Genomic DNA, 18,459 nt, shown 5'->3' on the forward strand with positions numbered 1-18,459 from the left:
CCGCTCCTATTCAACATAGTCTTGGAAGTTCTGGCTAGGGCAATCAGGCAAGAGAAAGAAATCAAGGGTATTCAGTTAGGAAAAGAAGAAGTCAAATTGTCCCTGTTTGCAGATGACATGACTGTATATTTAGAAAACCCCATCGTCTCAGCCCAAAATCTCCTTAAGCTGAAAAGCAACTTCAGCAAAGTCTTAGGATACAAAATTAATGTGCAAAAATCACAAGCATTCTTATACACCAGTAACAGACAAACAGAGAGCCAAATCAGGAATGAACTTCCATTCACAATTGCTTCAAAGAGAATCAAATACCTAGGAATCCAACTTACAAGGGATGTCAAGGACCTCTTCAAGGAGAACTACAAACCACTGCTCAGTGAAATCAAAGAGGACACAAACAAATGGAAGAACATACCATGCTCATGGATAGGAAGAATCAATATCGTGAAAATGGCCATACTGCCCAAGGTCATTTATAGATTCAATGCCATCCCCATCAAGCTACCAATGAGTTTCTTCACAGAATTGGAAAAAACTGCTTTAAAGTTCATATGGAACCAAAAAAGAGCCCACATTGCCAAGACAATCCTAAGTCAAAAGAACAAAGCTGGAGGCATCACGCTACCTGACTTCAAACTATACTACAAGGCTACAGTAACCAAAACAGCATGGTACTGGTACCAAAACAGAGATATAGACCAATGGAATAGAACAGAGTCCTCAGAAATAATACCACACATCTACAGCCATCTGATCTTTGACAAACCTGAGAGAAACAAGAAATGGGGAAAGGATTCCCTATTTAATAAATGGTGCTGGGAATATTGGCTAGCCATAAGTAGAAAGCTGAAACTGGATCCTTTCCTTACTCCTTATACGAAAATTAATTCAAGATGGATTAGAGACTTAAATGTTAGACCTAATACCATAAAAACCCTAGAAGAAAACCTAGGTAATACCATTCAGGACATAGGCATGGGCAAGGACTTCATGTCTAAAACACCAAAAGCAATGGCAACAAAAGCCAAAATTGACAAATGGGATCTCATTAAACTAAAGAGCTTCTGCACAGCAAAAGAAACTACCATCAGAGTGAACAGGCAACCTACAGAATGGGAGAAAATTTTTGCAATCTACTCATCTGAAAAAGGGCTAATATCCAGAACCTACAAAGAACTCAAACAAATTTACAAGAAAAAAACAAACAATCCCATCAAAAAGTGGGCAAAGGATATGAACAGACATTTCTCAAAAGAAGACATTCATACAGCCAACAGACACATGAAAAAATGCTCATCATCACTCGCCATCAGAGAAATGCAAATCAAAACCACAATGAGATACCATCTCACACCAGTTAGAATGGCAATCATTAAGAAGTCAGGAAACAACAGGTGTTGGAGAGGATGTGGAGAAATAGGAACACTTTTACACTGTTGGTGGGATTGTAAACTAGTTCAACCATTATGGAAAACAGTATGGCGATTCCTCAAGGATCTAGAACTAGAAGTACTATATGACCCAGCCATCCCATTACCGGGTATATACCCAAAGGATTCTAAATCATGCTGCTATAAAGACACATGCACACGTATGCTTATTGCAGTACTATTCACAATAGCAAAGACTTGGAATCAACCCAAATGTCCATCAGTGACAGACTGGATTAAGAAAATGTGGCACATATACACCATGGAATGCTGTGCAGCCATAAAAAAGGATGAGTTTGTGTCCTTTGTAGGGACATGGATGCAGCTGGAAACCATCATTCTCAGCAAACTATCCCAAGAACAGAAAACCAAACACCGCATGTTCTCACTCATAGGTGGGAACTGAACAATGAGATCACTTGGACTGGGGAAGGGGAACATCACACACCGGGGCCTATCATGGGGAGGGGGGAGGGGGGAGGGATTGCATTGGGAGTTATACCGGATGTAAATGATGAGTTGATGGGTGCAGCACACCAACACGGCACAAGTATACATATGTAACAAACCTGCACGTTATGCACATGTACCCTAGGACTTAAAGTATAATAATTTAAAAAAAAAAAAGAAGCTTCACACAGCATTTTGAAATCTTGCCCTTCTACCTTCTGCCATGTGAGGACACAGTGCTCCTCTCTCGCAGGGGATGCAGCCCTCACCAGACAGAAGAACTGGCTGGCACCTTGCTCTTGAACTTCCTAGCCTCCGGAGCTGTGAGAAATTACATTTCTGTTCTTTTTCAATCACCCAGTCTATGGTATTTTGTTACAGCAACACAAACAGACCAAGACATTAATATATCAATAAAGATTTGTTTTTTAAAAACCTAAACATGCAATTAATATATAAACAGCAGTTGTACTCTTGGGTAATCATGTCAGAGAAATGAAAAGTTCCATTTACACAAAAACTTGTATATGAATTTTCATAGCAGCCTTACTCCTAATAGTCAAAAACTGAAAAAATAGTTTCCTTCAATAGATGAATGGTTAAACCATGGTACACCTATACCATGGAATAGTACTTGGCAATAAAGGAACTACTGAAACACACAACTTGGTTGAGTCTCCAGGGGATTATGTTGAGTGAAAAAGAAAACAATACCAAAAGATTACATACTATATGCATTCAATTAAGTGACAAAATTATAGAGATGGAGAAGAGATCACACTTGCCAAGGGTTAGGAACAGACAAGTGGGGAAAGGAAAAGGAGGATGGGTTTGGTTATAGAAGGGCAATACAAGCATACGTTCTGGTGATAGAACCGTTCTGTATCTTGACTATGATAGGAACATATAAACTTTCTCAAGGGATAAAATTGTTTTTAAAAAAGCCGAAAGTCAGACACACAAATGAATACAAACTACAGCCTTATGAGATGTTACCACTGGGGAAAATTGGGGAAAGGGTATCTCTCTGTATTATTTCTTACAACTACATATGAATTTATAATGATTTCAAGATAAAACTTTTAATTTAAAAAACAGCTAACACTAATTTGCATGAAGGGTGTTTTAAAATCTAGATTGAAGAATGCTATCTGTAATATGTGTCATTTCAAACTCACCCAAATTGGGATGGATGCAGAAAGATGACAAGGCTCTATCTGGGCCCACATTTTCATTTTCCAGTAGAGCAGAGTAATTCACCACACCAGGGTTATTTGCCAGACTGGGTTCTCCTCCTGACAGACCTGCCATAGGTACTGCTGTAGTAGGATCGGCAAATGAGATGACAGCATGGGTACTTTCAGCACCTCCACTGATAAAGTTACATGGCATACCGAAACAAGGAAATGAGCCACCTTGTGCGACATACGGCTGTAATAAACCTGAGGAGACAATTCTGGGATATGATGAACTCTCACTGAGGTCTTCTTCCTGCAGTTCAGGACATGCTGCTGACTCAAGAGATGTTATAGCAGGGCTGGCCCAGGCATGGGTTTCCTGCCTTTCTGCTGGTGGTGGTATGCTAGACCGTACCTATCCAGGGTAAGAGAACAGAATGAGTAAAGTTATTTTCTTCGGTTCCTAGACTTCAATTTTTCCATGAGACATACAATCAAAACTTTATTGTGTAAATCCAGACGACCTCTAAAATGACACCAACCCAGTATAAATCAACTGTAACTTAAAATGAGGCTTAAAAAGTTGATTAAAAAAAAACATTCCTATGTATTTTCCTTGCAACATCATTTTCCATTGTTAAAGATAAATGCTGTACTTTGATTGTATGATTTTTATTCTTCTTCAACCCTGCATTTTATACATGATAATTACTAACATAAAAATACTAAGTGTTGTAATCTGTCAGACCTCAACTTCAGCATTCTTCCAAGGGAATTTTAGTCCCCCATCTGCTATTAAAGTAAGTAGAGAAAAGCCTTGCTAATCTCAGAGTTACTAGTTCTCTATCAGTTCTAACTGATTGGTGTCTTTAGGAGCTAGAGGTTTATCAAAGTTGTAAAAACGTTTTTGTAACACACATTTTATCAAAGGTGGTTGCTCCCAAGAACACTGCAGTTCTGAAACAGCTCCACAAAGATGGTCAACTTGCATAGTGGTATTTTCAATAAGATCTTCTACATTCTATTATACTTAAAAAATAGTAGTTCACATTTCAAAAGAAAAATAACATATGTGAAAACGCCATTAAGTCAAACGTTAACTGCTAGACACAACAAAAGTTCTCAAGCCATCAGAAATGTCTTGCTCCTATTCGAGGCCTGGCTGTAGATGACACAAAGCCAGCAGGCTGAGCTCAGGAGTCCCAACATCCCCTCTGATGCTCTACCCCGTGCAGGCACTAAGGCTGCTCTAATGCCAGCAAATGAAAGTGCTGCTATGCCTCTACACCAGCACATTGATGATGAAGACACTGCACATCAAGGAAGGTGCTATTTTACAAAAGAAATCCTCAAATCTGATAAAAGGCCAAAGACTCACTTTATAATGTTCATATGTAACATATATGTTCATCTATGTACAAATATGAAGTCTATATTATATACAGAGAGTGAGTGTTCCACTCCAGAAAGAACAGTGAGCCAAATATAACAGATGTGACTTTTGGCTTCAAGCATTTTAAAATCATACAGTCAACAACTAATCTTACAAAACCATTGAGTACACATCCCCTACGTGCCAATCAAGCATATATGACTGATAAAAATCTGAGAATTCCTCTTGAAATACACAGAAACTTTGGGCAAAAAAAAAAAAAAAAAAAAAAATACACTTAAACAAAGGGCCAGAAACATTTCCTCATTCATTCATTCAACTAAACCTTTATTGACGGCCTACCACCTGGCAGAACTACTTTGCTATGTGTTGGAAACATGGACTGAAAGAAAGCTCCTAGCTGGGCACGGTGGCTCATGCCTGTAATCCCAGCACTTTGGGAGGCCGAGACAGGCAGATCACTTGAGCTCAGAAGTTCGAGACCAGCCTGAGCAATATGGCAGAACTCCATCTCTAACAAAAACAACAACAACAACAACAATAAACTCCATCTCCGGAAAAAAAAAACAAAAACAAAAAAGTAGCCAGGCATGGTGGCATGCACCTGTAGTCCCAGATACTTGGGAGCCTGAGGTGGGAGAATCACCTGAGCCTGGGAAGTTGAGGATACAGTGAGCCCTGATTGCACCACTGCACTCCTGCCTGGGCAACGGAATGAGACCCTGTCAAAAAAAAGCTGTCCTAGAGGAACTGCCATCTCAGCTGGGAAAGAGACAAGTAAAGAGAGGATTCCAATAGACAAAGTGATTAGCAGCCTGGAACAGTGGTTTGCAAAGTGGTCCACAGACCAGCAGCATCAACATCACCTGAAGCTCATTAGAAATGCCAAATTTCAGGCTGTACCCCAGACCTCTGGAGTCAGAAACTCTGAGAGTGGCAACAGTGGCCTATGTTTTCACAAGCCCCCAGTTGATTCTGATGCTCCCAGTGAGAACCACTGGGCTATGGCAATGAGGTAAATAGTGCAGGCTCTAGGGGAACATGGTTGGGGTCAAATACTAGAGTCCAGCCACTTATTGGCTGTGTGACCCTGGGCAAGTTACTTAACCTCTCTGTGCTTCAATGTCCTCATGTAGGGAATCGGAATGAAAATCTCTCTCAGGGTTCTCTTGAGGACAAGAACCTTGCTATAGTATTAGGTTAATACTAACAGTAACAACACTACACTATGCCCGGTCCAACAGTGCTCAGTGGTCTCTTCCTGTTACTATTATTACCAGCACCATGACACAGGCAGGAACAGGAGGCTAAGCATGCACAGAAGAGTGGGCCTAACCCAGGCTGGCAGTCATGGAGAGCTTTTCAGAGGAGGTGAGGTCTGAGGTGAGAATTAAAACATGAGAAGGTGCTCGCCAGGTGAGGATGCATGGAAGGGTTTACAGGGTAGAAGAAACAGCAGATTCAAAAATACCCAGAGAGAAAAACAGGAAGCCAGATGTGAAGACAGCGAGTATCAATGACATTCCAGGAGCGAGGCTGTCATGGGAAGGAGAGAGTGAGGATGACAGCAAAGAAGGGATGGGAGGCAAGAGAAGTGGCTTCTCCAAGCTGTGGGAGAACTTGTAGAGGGGAAGGAGGGACAGGGACTGGAGCCAGAGGAGAGAGAGAGGGACGCCCGATGGGGGGCAGCTCTGAGTTCGGGGAGGGGACTAGATGCAAAAAGCAGCAAGGATGTCAGCTCTGGCCACTAGAATGGTCGGGAAGGGGTCAGAAGAAGGGCGGGGATGGGGGCAGCTGGTTGGCTGTGGGGACAGATATGAGGAGTTGGAGGAGAGGACTGCCCCAGGCGCTCCACTGTCTCCAGGAGTGAAGAGGCAGGAATAGGGGGCTGAGATAGGCCGGGGACTGCCAACAGAGGGGGTCCTCCTCTGCTCCCAGCTAAGCAGGACGGAGGTGGACTCAAGAGGGAACTGGGATGAAAGAACAAGGCATGCTGCAGCGCCGCCCCTGTGATCTAGAACGGGCAGGGGAGGAAAGAGCCAACTCCTTAGGAGCAATGGAGAGGAGCCATTGGGGCCATTTCAGGCTGACCGTGGCCCTAGGCACCTCCTCCCACAGATACTGCCTCCCACCCCAGTGTGCAGGCTTGCCGAGGGGGACCCTGGTCTAGCAGTGCAGGGGAGGCAGGCTGGGGAGAACCTGCTCCCTACCTTCCCAGCTCGCCCCTGTACCCACTTCCCCCCAAGACTGCATGTGTCCCTTGGAAGCCCTCCACTTCTGTTCTCCCCCATGATCGTGATAAATGCCCAAACAATTTCACTTTCCAAAATATTTTAGCCCATTCCATTCAAGAAACATTATACACGGTAAGAAACATTTTTTTTTTCTAATAAACCTTCATTACCTCTGGCTTATAACTCACAAAATCCCCGGTAATCACATCTTTACCAACATGGTGATTCTTACAAGGAAAAGAAGGAAACAAAGCTCATTGTCAGATGAAAAGAAGCATACAGATTCAGGAGAGAGAGCTATTTCCTTAAGCCTGAGTTCAGAGTAATTCTACAGTGTATATGAAGACTGAAAAAGAATCCAAATTGCTTTCTTGGAATATATTTGGCAATGAGCATTTAATATAATATAAAGATTCAAAGTCTGGCATACACTCATTAATGATACTTCCCCATCTTCTTCACAATCAAGTATTCATGTTACTGCCTAAGGAAAATTTATTAATAAACCAAAAGCAAATATGAAAGAAAGAAAAGTTCAGGACTTCTATTTCATTTTCAAGAAGGACCTAAGGCCTATTTGTGATATCAAAGGACCTTTGCCCATTGCAAATCCTACAACTACAGGAAAAGATATATTTGCAGAATTGTGTTCTCTTTAATCCAGCTACACTTAAGACACCATTTTCATCAAGCTTAACCATTTATATACTTAGTGGTAGATAAACGAGTTTCTAGCACCAGAACTGCTTTAAAAGCAAGTGTTTCTAACCATGAACAAAGAACCAAATGTTCAATGGCTTTTGATTTTCAAATAAACCAACAGTGACACTCTGTGGACAAGACAGGAAACACTTAACCACCTATTTTTCTTGATAAATTAATCTGTAAATCATCTTAAAATATTTTTTGGAGTAAGGCAGGGTATAAATAAGTAACCAAACAGTAAATAACCATTATATTTCTGAAAACTTATTCTAAGGATGAATTGTGGGCCATAAAAATAATTTTAACATAAACATACCAAGTAGTTATCTACTTCTTTGTTTCAAAATACATAATAAAAAAAATTAACTGAATTAGCCCAGCATTACAAACTTATTAGACAGCCAAAATTATATCAAATTATAATAGATATTAGTAATTGTAAACACAATATTACCATCTTACCCTTGTATAGTGCTTCATGCTTTCCAAAGTGCTTTCAGATAATTATATACAAAACCATGACACTGGGCAGATAATTAGCATTATCCCCAAAAATGAAAACATTGAGGCTGATAGAAGTTAAGAATTGCCTACACTACTTACGTGGCACTGATATCCACATCCTTATGTAGGTAAACAAATACATTTTCTGTTAAGCCAAATTATATATAGTTTAATAATCTATTTTATTCAACTTCAGAGATCAAAAAGCACAGGAGAATATAGTGGTAATGTAAAACAGTACGACCACTTAGAAAAGCTGGCAATTTCTCATGAACTTTCAATTACCCCATTACCTAATACTTCCACTCCCAGGTATTTACCCAAATTAAATGTAAACATAGGTTCACAAAGAGACTGCCATAAGCGTGTTCATAGTCACTTTACTCCTAATAGCCCGAAACTGCAAACAACCCAAATGTCCATCAAAAGAATGGATAGGCCGGGTGCGGTGGCTCATACCTGTAATCCCAGGGCTTTGGGAAGCTGAGGCAGGCAGATCACCTGAGGTCAGGAGTTTGACACCAGCCTGGCCAACATGGTGAAACACCATCTCTACTAAAAATACAAAAATTAGCCAAATGCGGTGGCGGGCGCCTGTAATTCCAACTAGTCAGGAAGCTGAGGTAGGAGAATCGCTTGAACCTGGGAGGTGGAGGTTGCAGTGAGCCAAGATGGTGTCACTGCACTCCAGCCTGGATGAAAGAGCAAGACTTCGTCTCAGAGGGGAAAAAAAATGGGTAAGCAGATTATGAGTATTCATATGACAGAATACCACTCAGCAATGAACAGGAATGTAACATTAATACTATGAAACAAATCTCCAAAACATTATTCTAAGGAAAAAAGACTATGATCCAAAACAGTACATACTGCACAATTCTATTTATATGAAGTTCTAGAACAGGCAAAACTCATCTAGGATGGAAAAAAACATCAAAATGTATTTCCTCCAAAGTTAGGGGAGATGGGGACTTACTGGGAAGAGGTCCCAGGTCACTTTCTAGGGTGATGAAAATGTTCATTACCATCTTTTTTTTTTTTTTTTTTTTTTTTTTTTTTTGAGACAGAGTATTATTCTGTCACCCAGGCTGGAGTGCAGTGGCACAATCTCGGCTCACTGCAACCTCTGCCTCCCAGGTTCAAGCGATTCTCCTGCCTCAGCCTCCCGAGTACCTAGGACTGCAGGCATGCACCACCACGCCCAGCTAATTTTTTTGTATTTTTAGTAGAGATGGAGTTTCACCATGTTGACCAGGCTGGTCTCAAACTCCTGACCTCAGGTGATCTACCTGCCTTGGCCTCCCAAAGTGCTGGGATTACAGGTGTGAGCCACCACGCCCGGCCAAAATGTTTATTATCTTCACGGGGTGTAAGTATACACATTTTTCAAAACTCACTGATTTGTGCATTTGACTGCATGAAATTCAACTCCATTTCTTAAAAAGAAATACAGCAGAATGAAAAGAACAAAGAGAGATTTTCACTTTAATAAACAAACCATAATATCTACCTCTGGAGTAGATAATCTTCCTCTTTTTGGCAAATCCACTTCCTCTGAGTTGTAACTGTATCTTCTTAAATGTACTGGGCATTTGATCTGTGAAATGGTTTGGTCACCATGGGCTACTGTGAAGCAATGCATAAAAAAGTTATTTCATACACTACTCTCTTAATAACCTTAATACAGATATGTTCTCAGAATGCTAACTCAAACTGAATTGGACTTTGGGTTGAATTTTAGAGTGACAAAACAAGAATTCTTCCATGACCAATTTAGAGTAACTCTTTTAAAACTGAAGGGCTATATTACCCATAACTAGGAATAAGAATCAAATCAAATGCAATTGCAAACTGTGAAGTAACTGCTTAGTAACTTAAAGCCTACACAGTAAATGCTGGAAACAAATGAACAAGAGAATGCAAGGGCTAACTGCTTTTGTAAAGGAGCCCCAAAAGGCCCTTGACTAAGGAGATAGCATTGTGTCCAAAATGTAAGCCAGGAATCTATTCTAGATCAGACCCCCACCACTATGTGGGCTGGACAGACCACTAGAGACACCACCTCCTCATCTGCCAGGTTAACATCAGTTGAGATGATCTCTAAGGTCCATTTCAGCTTTCAAGTTAGGATTGCCTTATTAAAGTTTATATTAATCCTAAAAAAATGGATGAGAAAAGTAAGCCAAACAATCTAGAATTAGGAAGGTCTAGTTATGGCTCTGAGTCACTTGACTACGGAACTAGAAGACACTGGCCACAACAGTATTGGATTATATCTTGTACTAGAGATTTGCATTGAAAGCCTGCATCACAGTGACCGGGAGGGACACTTGAATGAAAGAGCTACTTCACTTAAACCTTCCTGAACCAGGGCAGTAATGAGAGGCACAATTAAGGGATTCAGGTTTCATCTCTTTCCTGTTCCCTTTCATTCTATAGTAGAGATCCTAATGACCAAGGACCCAAAAGAGAGAAATCAAAAGGGGATAAAGAAAATGGGAGAACTCTCAAGTTAGATAAACACAGACTAAAGTTATATAGAAATATCAAGTTATAAAATACCTCCAGGCTGGATCCAGTGGCTCACACCTGTAATCCCAACATTTTAGGAGGCTGAGGCAGGAGGATCACTTGAGCTCAAGAGTTGGAGACCAGCCTGGGCAACATAGCAAGATATCTCTACTAAAAATTTTTTTAAAATTAGCTGGCATGGTGGCATGCACCTGTCATCCCAGCTACTGGGAAGGCTGAGGTGGGAGAATTGCTTGAGCCCAAGAGGTTGAAGCTGCAGTGAGCTGTGATCGTGCCACTGCACTCCAGCCTGGGTGACAGAGTGAGACCCTGTCTCAAAAAATATAATAATAATAATAAAAGATACAGTAAGATACCTCCAAGATGAGCTGTAACTTCAACCAAATTTTATTTTTTAAGCTGTTTGAGTTTTTTCTGACTATAATACAAGCTATAAGTAATTAAATTCAGATGTATTCAAACAAAGGAACTACACAGCAATGAGAATAATCCAACTATTGCAGCACATAGCAAGAAGTAAAAAAAGCCAGACACAAGCCGGGTGTGGTGGCACGTGCCTATAGTTCCAGCTACACAGGAGCTGAGGCAGGAGGATCAATTGAGCCCAGGAGTTCAAGTACAGCATGGGCAACACGGCAGGACCCTGTTTCTAAAAAAAAGCCAGATATAAAAGAGAGTATAGCATATGATTCAATTGGTATAAAACTCAAAAACAGAAAAAAGTAATCTATGGTAGGAGAAGTCAGGATAGTGGTTACCTTACAAAGAAGAGTAGTGACTGAAAGGGGGTGGATAAGGTTCTAGGGAGCTCATAACCTTATATTTCTTGGTATGGGTGCTGGTTATATGCATGTATTAGTTTGAAAATTATTTAAGCTGTATATTTATGATGTGTGCATATTTTGCATGTCATATAACTTCCATAAAAAGTTCACCTATGGCTGGGCATGGTGGCTCATGCCTGTAATCCCAGCACTTTGGGGGGCTGAGGCGGGCGGATCGCTTGAGGCCAGGAGTTCAAGACCAGCCTGGCCAACAATGTAAAATCCCCTCTCTATTAAAAATACAAAAATTAGCTGGGTGTGGTGGTGCATGTCTGTAATCCCAGCTACTCGGGAGGCTGAGGCAGAAGAGTCGCTTGAGCCCGGGAGGCAGAGATTGCAGTGAGCCGAGATCACACCACTGCACTCCAACCTGGGCGACAGAGAGAGACTCCATATCAAAAAAAAAAAAAAGAAAAGTTCACCTAAAAAATTCAGCTCATTATAAATAATTCAGAATCTAAATAAAAAGAGAAAGCAATCCATCAGCAATAAATATTGTAACCTTTAAATACATTTATTTATCTTACTCATATATTTTTTAAGCAATTTTGTGTCTCATTTATAATTTTAAAAATATTTTTAAATGCCTGCATAATATTCCATTTTATGGTTGTCCAGAGGTTCTGTTATCTGTTTTCCACTGTGGGACATTTATATGGCTTCTAATTTTTCACTATTTTGATATAATGATGTGTATACATTGAAAGGCAAACATTTATCATTTTAATCATTTGTAAATATACAATTCAGTGGCATTAAATATATTCAGAGACTTGTATAACGATCATCACTATCTATATCCAAAATATTTCTATCATCCCCAACATACACTCTGTACCCATTACACTCTCTCTCACCTCAGTCCCTGGTAACCTCTATTCTACTTTCTGTCTCCATTATATCAGATGTTCTATAACACACTAAAGAAGTATCCTGCTAGCCCTGCTTATAGTTTTAAACCAAAACAGATAAGTGGTATCAAACTGCTTTTTTGGTATCAGATCAGGGATCAGCAAACCATAACCTGTGGACCAAATCCGCTTTGCCACCTGCTTTTGTATAGCTCATAAGCTAAGATGTTATGGAGTTTTTTACATTTCTAAATTATGGGGCGGGGGGGAGAACATTTCATGAAATGGAAAAATTACAGGAAATTCAAATTTCAACGACCATAAAGTTTTATTGAAACACAGCCACAACCATCTGTTTACATATCAGCTGCTTTCATGCTATAAAGGCAGAGTTAAATACTTAAAGCAGAGACCTTATGGCCTGTGAAGCCTAAAATATTTACAATCTGGCCCCTTACAGAAAAAATGTACCTGTCTCCAACATAAGCAATAACATTTCCATGTTTTGAAGAGAAGAAAATCCAATTCTCTAAGCAAAGGGTAAAGAATAAATTGTCATATAGCTAAGGAAGAAATATTCCAAGGAATTAACGTCTCATGCTCTCTGTACAAGTGAGGATGTGGAGGGTCTCACATTTCCTAGAGAGCCATTCAAAGGACCAGTGGGCTATAGCAGTTCTGGTTGCAGGACTCCACTTTCCATGGGGTCTTGGACGCTAATGTAAATTTCAAATTCCAATTGTTTATTGTTGGCATGTAGTACAGTGATTAAGTTTTGTATATTAACCTGTTTCCTGCAACCTTGCTATAATCACTTATGACTTCCAGGAGATTTTTGTTGATTCTTTGAGACTTTCTACATAGATAATCACGCCACCTGCTCCATGGACTCTTGACTCAAGCTGTTATTCCTAGAAGTTCAGTTTTAGCTTTTTACTTTTGCATTGCCACCAAATTGTTATAATTATAGTTGCCAGATATAAATAATTGTTCAAAGAGAATATATTCTCCCCAATGCTTCCTGGGACTGTCTTACACAGAACAAAGGATACATGGCAAAGGTTAAGTGAAGGGAAAACGCAAGCAGAAGTAAACGTTGTGGTATTACCACAAAGCTAAGCCCTCTGGTCATAACTAATTATTGTAAAGGTTACAGGAATATTTGAGCAATTTACTGGAAATGGGGACCAGAGAGCAAAATTTTGCCAAGGAGGAAATTTAACAAAATTACCATATGACATTTGGAGTGGACGGTGATGGTCATCACTGCCGCCTGGAAAATTTGGTTCTGTTGCTGTGTCATCAGTGGGATTATCTGCTGTGTCATAAGTGGAATTATTTGCTATGTCATCAGTGGAATTATCTGCTGTTTCAGAATCTTCCACTATCTCAATACTGTAATCATTGTTATCATCACTGTCGTCAACAGTTACAATAAAAAAATCTAAGAATAAGCAAAGAGAAAGATTAGATTCAATACCACATTAAATAAACAGTTTCTTGAGGAAGCTACCTTATAAAGTTATAGACTGTTTAAAAAACATATTTTAGCTGAAAATTTGTATTATGTATTTTTATATCTGTAATCATTACAAGTTAGCTAATGAACCAATAGTAGGAAGTTTTGAAGTATGTATATACATATGTATGCGTATACACACATAGACTACTATCTCTAGTACTTCCAATTTCGTAGAGCAATAAATTTCTTCTCATTTAAGAAATGTGGCCAGCTGGCCCATGCCACAGTGTTCAATGATATCCTTTTAACTTAAATGATGCAACTGGTGTTAAGTAGACATACTTGTGGTGACCATGATGTTCTAAACTTGTTCTCTAAAAACTAATATTAGCGTCTATGATGACTGATAATGCAGAAATAAAGTGCAAAAGTAAATGTTGTTATGAAATGAATTAAATCTGAATCTCACAAAATGTGAAATAGGTAACCACAAATATACCAGATGTGAAATATCAACTCAGTAAACCATTTTAATGAACACGAAAACACATTATGCAAAATGTCTAAGATCAAAATAAGCTTTATTTCTTAAAGCTGGCCTGAAAAAGAACACATTTAAGCTTGAAGTATTTACTCAGAGATCACATTTAAACTACATCATAACTTGGATTTATTCTATTTATTTCAAAAAGACTAATGCAGGAGAATAAAATAATTAGCTAGTGTGAGGGGCATGTGATGATTTGAAAATGGTACTAAATTAGGAATCACAGAATGAAGGTTCCAATTCAGGCTCTGTAATTATCCAGAGGTATGACCGTTGGGCTAGATAAATTGACTCTTTTGCCTCTGTTTTCTCACCCATAAAAAGTGTGGTTTTTTTAAGAGTCACTCTGAAGTCTACTTAATAGTCTTCATGGAAAAAAAATATAACATTAGAAACCACTTAATTATCTAAACCAAAGTATTAAATAAACAAAAGCTTAAATAAATTATGGTATTTCTCTGAGCTGGAATGGTATATTGCCAATAAGAAGTGTGTTCTCAGGCAGGGCGCGGTAACGAATGCCTGTAATCCCAGTACTTTGGGAGGCCAAGTGGGGCAGATCGCTTGAGCTCAGAAGTTCGAGACCAACCTGGGCAACATGGCAAAATTCCGTCTCTACCAAAAAATAATAATGATAATAATAACACAAAAATTAGCCATGCATGGTGGCATGCGCCTGTAGTCCCAGTTACTCGGGAGGCTGAGGTGAGATGGCTTGAATCTGGGAGGCTGAGGTTGCAGTGAGCCAGGATCCCGCCACTGCACTCCAGCCTGGGGGACAAAACGAGACCTTGTCTCAAACAAAAAAGGAAGGAAGGAAGGAAGGAAGGAGGGAGGGAGGGAGGGAGGGAGGGAGGGAGGGAGGGAGGGAGGGAGGGAAGGAAGGAAGGAAGGAAGGAAGGAAGGAAGGAAGGAAGGAAGGAAGGAAGGAAGGAAGGAAGGAGAGGAGGAGAAGGAGGCGAAGAAGCAGCAGCAGCAGCATGTTCCCAAAGAAAATGTACTAATATTAGATATGCTTGTGAAATAAAGTTAAATAAAGTTAAAGGGGAGAAAAGGATTCAAAACAGAAAAATACAGTATAATCCTAACTTTGAGAGCCAAAGGTAACATACCAATGGTTATCTAGGTGGCTATCACTGAATAGCAAATTTATTATCATTAGACTTCTCTGTCGATTCTCTACAATAAACTTTAGATTCTGTCATCAGAAGAAAATAACCAAGGCAATTGAAAGTGTATTTTTAAGACAAGCTTTTGTATATCAACAGATCTTTCAAACTAGAGTTAGTAAAGCTATTGACAATGCCACTAAGGTTTCTCAGTAAATATGTAAAAGTCCAATCAGTTCTTTTAGGTGTACACATAACTTTCCCAATTAAATTTTAAAAGACATTTTAACATTTAGAAATTGTTTGAAGATGGCCAGGAGCAGTGGCTCTCACCCGTAATCCCCGCACTTTGGGACGCCGAGGCGGGTGGATCACTTGAGGTCAGGAGTTCGAAACCAGCCTGGCCAACACAGTGAAACCCTGTCTCTACCAAAAAATACAGAAATCAGCGGCACGTGGTGGCACATGCCTGTAGTCCCAGCTACTCAGGAGGCTGAGGCGGGAGAATCGCTTGAACCTGGGAGGCGGAGGTTGCAGTGAGCCGAGATCGCGCCATTGCACTCCAGCCTGGGCGACAGAGCAAGACTCCGTCTCAAAAAAAAAAAAAAAAACAAACAAACAAACAAAAACAAGAAATTGTTTGAACATTATACTACCAAGGCGCAAGGCTTTCAATTGCCATCAACTCATCAGATGAAGCACAGCTCACAATGAGGTCTGAAAACGGCTTTTCACGCCGGGACCACTTTGAGAAACACACAGCAAAACGGGGCCAATTACAACAGCCAGACTGCTCCGTTTGTTTTAAGAACAATCACTTTCTAAATCTTCCTGCGAGACTCTCCAAGGCAGCCCTTCCATTGCCTCCAGAACCGTATCCCATCGCCCAGCACTTGCCGCAGGCCGGACAAGTGAGGCCCAAAACGGCACCCAGCCCACGCCCCGCTTGAAAAAACACCGCGCTGCAAAGCTGCTCGGAAAATCGCTATCTTTTAGTCAACCTGAAACCAGTTTGCCGCACTTGGGGAAAGCCGCGGAGAGGAGGGAGGGACGCGATCCGCCACCAACCAAATCAGAGCCTTTCCTGTTAACGACTGCGCGGCAAGGGGCGGGGCCCGGCCCTCGCACGCCTCGACGGCCTCCCCCGCTCCACAGGGACCCCGATTTCGCAGGATCTCCCGACTCCCGCCTCTGCTCCCAACGCCCTACGTCTTTCTCTTCCTCCTCATTTATGTATTTACAATAAAACAGCGAAGCTGCACGGTCTCTAATCAAACGCGGTTACCATCAAAGCCTCAGACTCTATGTCTCAACCGCAAAAGGTCGGACAGGAAATCAACTCCGGAGTTTGTCAATTCTTTAGAGTCAAAGCTCTCACCCAGTGCGGTGGTTCACGCCAGTAATCCCAGCACTTTGGGAGACTGAGACGGGAAGATTGCCTGAGCCCAGGAGTTCGAGACCAGCGTGGGCAACATGACGAAATCCCGTCTCAACAAAAAATACAAAAATTAGCCGGGCGTGGTGGCGCGCGCCTGTAGTCTCCACTCCTCAGGAGGCTGAGATGAGAGGACTGCTTGAACCCAGGAGGCGGAGGCTGCAGTGGGCCGAGATGGTGCCACTGCACTCCCGCCTGGGCGACAGAGCGAGACTGTCTGAAAACAAAACAAAACCAAGCAAAAAAAAACCTCTGTGAAAGTCTGAGTCATTCCTCATTCCTCGCCCCCCATACCCTGCCTCACCAAAAAGAGAAGAGCTGAAAAAGGATCAGCTTGTCCCAGAAAGTCGGCATCAAGTATCTTGTAAGCTGCAAAATCTCAAAATGTCACCCTCGCGGGCACCCCGGGAGAGGCGGCGGGTACCACCCAAAGCACCCCCTCAGAACACCCGAATTTGAGGCTGCGCCCCAGCCGCTATGCCAAAACGCTGAACAGGACTGTGTTCCGTGGTGGACAGCCACGGGAATTACTGGGAAAATCAGTAAATTCAAGAAAAAGTGCGGCCGCACAGACCTGCTGTATCGCCGGAGACCGGCGTCGCGACCGCATACATTGTTTCCTGAACACTCGAGGCTTCGGAGAGAACCGCGGGCCGGAGGGCAACCAGGCCCAGCCTCTTTACACACTCGGGCACAAGCCCGAGTCACAAGCCCGAGTCACCTCAACCCCGAGCCACCAAGAGCCACGGGGACGCCATGAACCTCAGGATCACCTCACGTCTCAGGGACATCTTGAGCCCCTGAGACGACCTGAACTCTGGGCCATCTCTGTCCACCACGCCAAATTTCCCACCGGCGCGCTGAGCAATCGGCGGCAGATGGCCGATACTCAGAGGCCGCCCCCCGACATGCCCCGGCCGAAGAGTAGCCAATCCTGCCGCCCCTGAATGGCCGCCTAAGTGGGTGCCGTCCAGACTCGAGAGAACTTGAGGCCCAAGTTAGTGGGCCAGTTGAGGGGAGGTCACCTTACCCTGTTCCTCGGTCCCCTCAGACATTGTGAGATGGCGGGGTCTAGCTCTGAGGCCCGAGACCTGAGGCCTATGTCTGTGCCACGGCTGTGTGGTAACTCCTTGGTAACTGCGTGGTAACTGCGTACACTCATTGTCCGCGGCACAATGAGGCGCGGGCAGGAGCCTGGACCACGTCTCTGCGGCTGCGCAGTAGCACGTGATTCCTGGGGGGTCAAAGGGCCTCGCCCCCCCACCCCCACTTTCGACCTATTTTCTTAGTGTCCTTTTTACAAAAATATATACATGTATGTGTATATGTATATATTTGTACTATATATGTGTGTGAATATATGTAGATATAGATACAGATGGAGAGAGAGAGAGATAATGAACTGGGAGCCAACAGTGTAATTCTGCTCGTCCCAAAAAGCACATCATAAAAAAAAAAAGTCCAATGTAAGAGAATTGCGTTCAGACTTTCTAGTGTTTTCTGGGTTGCTTCCTCACATCCGGTGCCGGCTTTGGGAACAAATCCGAAAACAAGCCGACTTTGAAAATGTGCCCCTAATAAATACTTAGCAACCCCTCCCCTCCCCTCCTTCCTGCCCCCTCTAATAGTCTGCAGCCTATTGTTCCCATCTTTCTGTCCCTGTGTACCGGATATTTAAGCTCCTACTTACAAGTGAGAAGATTCGGTATGTGGTTTTCTGTTTCTGTGTTAATTCACTTAGGAGAAAGGCCTCCAGCTGTGTATATGCTGCTGCAAAGGACATGGTTTTGTTCTTTGTTATGACT

The 18,459-nt window shown here is 41.8% G+C and overlaps 1 protein-coding gene across 2 annotated transcripts in view; it reads right to left on the minus strand.

Moving 5' to 3' along the window:
• The window catches only part of BEND2 (BEN domain containing 2), a 60,970-nt gene extending 43,261 nt beyond the window's left edge, over nt 1-17,709 (minus strand). For both annotated transcript variants that reach the window (XM_030934351.1, XM_030934352.1), the window contains exons 1-5: nt 17,685-17,709; nt 13,333-13,545; nt 10,601-10,735; nt 9,405-9,523; nt 3,059-3,473 (exon numbers count right to left, since the gene is read on the minus strand). In XM_030934351.1, coding sequence (XP_030790211.1) covers nt 3,059-3,473; nt 9,405-9,523; nt 10,601-10,735; nt 13,333-13,545; nt 17,685-17,709 — 907 coding nt within the window. The remainder of the gene's footprint in view (nt 1-3,058; nt 3,474-9,404; nt 9,524-10,600; nt 10,736-13,332; nt 13,546-17,684) is intronic.
• Between the last annotated feature and the right edge of the window lie 750 nt (nt 17,710-18,459).

Source organism: Rhinopithecus roxellana, chromosome 7, assembly GCF_007565055.1.
Source record: "Rhinopithecus roxellana isolate Shanxi Qingling chromosome 7, ASM756505v1, whole genome shotgun sequence".
In the NCBI taxonomy this organism is placed as follows: Eukaryota; Metazoa; Chordata; class Mammalia; order Primates; family Cercopithecidae; genus Rhinopithecus; species Rhinopithecus roxellana.